Below are 5,000 nucleotides of genomic sequence, written 5' to 3' on the forward strand. Positions count from 1 at the left end.
CATTAATCCAAAGTGACTTACATATGTCAATTACCGTATGTTACAAGGAACCAGCACATAGAAAAAATAAACATTACATTAAAGGTGCTCTAAGCAATGCCACACGTTTTTTAGGCTAAAACATTTTATGTCACTTACTGCAAACATCACCTAACCAACAGCTAGCTGTCTGTGTCCTGAAAACACTGTAAAAAAATGCAGTGTCCAAAAACGGCAAACAAAAACAACCTGGGCAAACCTAGCCCATAAAAACATAACAAACTGTTCCAGCAAATCACAGACGAGATGCGCGTTTAGGAGAGTTTCAATTGCACGGGAGCAGCACGGGAGGGAGGGGGAGGTAGTAGCGAGCTAGCTCTCTGTTTTGTTTGAAAGTCAACAGAAGTGACAGCATCACTTAGAGCACCTTTAAATGATGAAAATGATATAAAATCACACAATACCAAAATGGCAGACAGAGCGGCATGACTCGTCTGCGTGCCTGTAACCTAGTGACCTCAAAGACCCCCCCCCCCCCCCCCAACACACACACATAGGGTAGCAGACGAGACCAACACACACACATCCACACATCCACACACAGGGTAGCAGACGAGACCAACACACACACATCCACACACACACACACGGGGTAGCAGACGAGACGTTTGAGACGTTTGAAAGGGGTTTAGGTGATGATCCATCTCTCTCTCCTCTGAGATCACATGACCTGATGGGGCTAAGCGTGTAACCAAACACCTGTCATCGCCCCTGGCAACACTGCCCACTTCTCAAAGATTTCACTACAAACCCTCCAGTGCTGTTCCCTCTGTCCCAATGCAGTTCACACTCTCTTTCACACACACACACACACACACACACACACACACACACACACACACACTCAACACACTCACACAGAGACGCACACACAGACACAGACACACAGAGACACACACAGACACACAGACACACACAAACACACACACACACATTACATTACATTTGGCTGGCGATTTTTAGCCAAAGCTTACTAACAACATGGTAAACAGTTTAAGTTTTAAAGCAATTCTCAACAATTTTGGGACAATTTAAAAAAAACGGTAGAGTACAGTAAGAATAAGTGCATCAGTGAGTGCTGTTTTTAACAAGGATGCGGTCAGTTCAAGACGGCTGGTAAGTGCTAGGATCAGCAAGACTTGCTGTAAGTGGTGCTATGAGGAGATGTTCTCTAAAGAGCTGGGTCTTCAGGAGTTTTTTGAAAATGGAGAGGGATGTCCCTGCCCTTGTAGGAACTGGCAGTGTGTTCCACCAACCAGAAACAACAGATGAGAAAAAGTTTGATTGGACTGGCGTGCGGTGGTAGAGCTAGACGTCGCTCGTCTGAGGAGCCGCAGTCCTGGAGGTAGCCCGTCTGGATGAGAGGGCATTCAAGTAGGCGGAGCAGAACCGAGACTACTTTGTAGGCAAGCGTTAGAGCCTTTGAATTTGATGCGGCCGCCACAGGTAGCCAGTGTAGCTGGATGAACAGCGGGGTAACATGTGCCCTTTTTTTTTTGCAGTCCTGGTAGGTGAAACAGACATTTTGATCGTTTTGGTAGAGTGGCGGCTTTTGAACCCAGACTGATTTTGGATCAGAAGGTTGTTCTGTGAAAGGAAGTCAGAGACCTGTTTGGAGACTGCTCATTCAATGCCTTTGGATAGGAAAAAAAAAAGGCAGGAGGAGACAGGGCGGTAGTTTTGACTTGAGCAGGGTTGAGAGAAGCTTTCTTAAGTAATGGTGTTACCTGGGCCATTTTGAGCAGCTGTTGGAAATGTGCGGTGGTTAGCAGGCATTGATCACATGTGTGATAGCTGGGCGATGGTCGGGTTGATGGACTGAAGTAGGCTCGTAGGGTATAGGGTCCAGCGAGCATGTGGTAGGGGATCGGCTGCATGTCAGGAGTCTAGATACTTCACTCTCGGAGAGGCGAATGCTGAAAAAAAGATGTTCCAGCAGCCCCCAGAGGTTGTAGGAGTGTGGTATCTGAGTCAGATCGTTGTGTGGGCATGTAGAGAATTGACTGCTGATTGCCGCCACTTTGTTTGTAAAAAAATGAGAGGGTATCCATCCAGTAAGGCTGGATGGAGGAGGAGGCAGCTGAAAGTTGAGTAAGCGTTTTGAAGGTTGAGAAAAGTTTTCAGTGTCTGTAGCGCTGTTGATTTTGTCATTGTAGAAAGCAGTCTTAGCAGCAGTGATGCTGGCTGAGAAGGAGGTCAGGAGTGTCTGGTAGTTTTGAGGTCATCAGTTAGTTTGGATTTGTGCCATTTCCTCTCCAGCGGCTCTGAGTTTGGTGCGCTCGCGGTCGGAGGGTATCATTTAGCCATGGATGAGAGTGGTTTGGATCGAGCTGGCCTTGTGGTAGGGGACACAGCTTCGTCTAGACACGAAGCTCAGTGTGGAGCAGAGCGGTCTGTGGCCTCATTAACCTCCAGAGAGGAGAAGGTGTTGAGTGGAGGTAGACCGGAGGCAACCACAGAGGAGAAGTCGTTGGAGACAGGTTCCGGATGTTGCGGGTGAACGTGACCATCGGCTGAGGAGCCGGAGGCTGTTCTGTCAGGCTGACGTTGAACTGGATGAAGAAGTGGTCAGAAAGATGGAGAGGCGTCACCATGAGGGTGTCTGTGCTGCAGGTCCGAGTGAGGATCAAGTCAAGCTCTTTGCCAGCTTTGTGAGTAGGTGGGCTTTGAACCAGTTTGAGGTCAAAAGAGTGGATCAGGGCCAAAAGTGGATGTTCATATCGCCGAGAACGAGAAGCGGACAGTCATGTTCAGGGATGGAGGACAGCAGAGTGTCCAGCTTCGTCCATAAAGTCGCCCTAGTTGGCCTGGAGGATGCAGTAGATGACCAGCCGCGTAGAGTTCTGCTGGGGCAATCACTGTGATGGCATGGAATTCGAATGAGACACACACATGCTCTCTCAAACACACTCATGCTCCATCAGAGTCTCTTTCTTTTACGCACACACACACACACACACAAACACACACACTCACTTTCTGCTTGTTTGTGATTATGTGGTTATGTGGGGGATATGGGGAGGTGTGAGGAGGTGTGAGTGTGTGTGTACATGTGTGTACGTCAGTGTTTTGTGTGTGTGTGTGTATGGGCGTGTGTGTGTGTGTGTGTGTCAGTGTGTGTGTGTGTGTGTGTGTCAGTGTGTGTGTGTGTGTGTGTGTGTGTGGCGTGTGTGCGTGTGTGTGTGTGTGTGTGTGTGTGTTTGTGCGTGTAGCGTGTGTGTGTGTGTGTGTGTGTGTGTGTGTGTGTGTGTGTGTGTGTGTGTGTGTGTGCGTGTGTGTGTGTGTGTGTGTGTACCTTCGTGAGCTGGTGCAGTGGGCATAGATGCGCAGCTTGTCTCTGATGACTCGTCCTGGGCGAGGCCTTCTCTGTAACCCGGCAACTTGAACAGAAAGAACCCGCTGACCAACCAGACGCTTGAACAGCAACGACAGCCAGTAATCCTGCAGAGGAAGGGTTGATAATGCATACCGTGACTGAAACAGCCTTTTGAACTACAGGAAACATAAGGGTGTATCCTCCCTCCTGATTGGCTCTGGCCAAGGAACTCATCAACATTAACCAATGGTGTAGCGTACTCAGTGCAGTGGTGTAGAATGCTCAGTGCAGTGGTGTAGTGTACTCAGTGCAGTGGTGTAGTGTACTTAGTGCAGTGGTGTAGAATACTCAGTGTAGTAGTGTAGTGTACTCAGTGCAGTGGTGTCGTATACTCAGTGGAGTGGTGTAGTGTACTCAGTGCAGTGGTGTAGAGTGCTCAGTGCAGTGGTGTAGAATGCTCAGTGCAGTGTAGAATGCTCAGTGCAGTGGTGTCGTGTACTCAGTGCAGTGGTGTAGAATGCTCAGTGCAGTGGTGTAGAATGCTCAGTGCAGTGGTGTAGTGTACTCAGTGCAGTGGTGTAGAATGCTCAGTGTAGTGGTGTTGTGTACTCAGTGCAGTGGTGTAGAATGCTTAGTGCAGTGGTGTAGTGTACTCAGTGCAGTGGTGTAGAATGCTCAGTGCAGTGTAGAATGCTCAGTGTAGTGGTGTAGCGTACACAGTGCAGTGGTGTAGAATGCTCAGTGCAGTGGTGTAGAATGCTCAGTGCAGTGGTGTAGTGTACTCAGTGCAGTGGTGTAGAATGCTCAGTGCAGTGGTGTAGTGTACTCAGTGCAGTGGTGTCGTGTACTCAGTGCTGTGGTGTAGAATATTCAGGGCCAGATGTCGCATTACATTTCGCGGCAACCGTTATAAGCGTCATGGACAAACCCATGATTCTGGCAGCTGTCAGACCCAAGTTTCCGCGTCGGTATTTATCAACTAGTGTAAACTGCACCTTTATCTGCCTTTCTCCGCCCAAACGAATTTCATTCTGAGCGTCCACAACTGAATGGCAGAGGAATCAAACGCGTTTAGCGATCATGAAATAATACCATACATGAGAAGATGTCAACAAGCAGGGAGATAATGAAGATCAGTAGTTTTACTCAAACTACTTGTGCACGTAGGCTATGGAAGATTGGTCAAATCTAGCAAGTAGGAAAAGTTTAAGTGAATGACGGAAAGTGAAAGTAAGACATCGCGAAGGCCAACGTAAAGTTAAGGTTGCTTTTGGTAGTACAAATACTTTCACCACAAAAAACTGGTGCTCTATATAGCGAGTCTGTTGTCTTTGAAAGGTTCTCTTATTGACGCATTGAACTGCAATGTGGATTAACACCTTGCTTTTACAAGGCGGAAGTATTTAGCGCCAGAATAGGCGTCGCTTTCAGGAGCAGTCTTTGTACATACCGCTGAATACATAACTAGGCTCTTTACTCTTCCCCTCCCCATCTTTTTTACGCTAAACTCCCACTTTCCCTGGATCCTCCCATGAATGCATATGCATGACATGACACCGCCAATGTGCCACTTTCAGCTCCTTTAGGCAGTTTATGCTTTACATCATTAGCGTGTTTGTACATACCTGCAGAATGATTTTACACG

General features: G+C 47.9%; 1 protein-coding gene across 1 annotated transcript in view; it reads right to left on the minus strand.

Annotated features, from left to right (window-relative positions):
* Positions 1-5,000, minus strand: part of hpse2 (heparanase 2) — an 84,740-nt gene that overhangs the window by 10,934 nt on the left and 68,806 nt on the right. Inside the window, exon 10 of the mRNA XM_048269002.1 lies at positions 3,335-3,480. Within this exon, the coding sequence (XP_048124959.1) occupies positions 3,335-3,480 (146 nt within the window). The remainder of the gene's footprint in view (positions 1-3,334; positions 3,481-5,000) is intronic.

This window comes from Alosa alosa, chromosome 18 (genome assembly GCF_017589495.1).
Source record: "Alosa alosa isolate M-15738 ecotype Scorff River chromosome 18, AALO_Geno_1.1, whole genome shotgun sequence".
Classification (NCBI taxonomy): Eukaryota; Metazoa; Chordata; class Actinopteri; order Clupeiformes; family Clupeidae; genus Alosa; species Alosa alosa.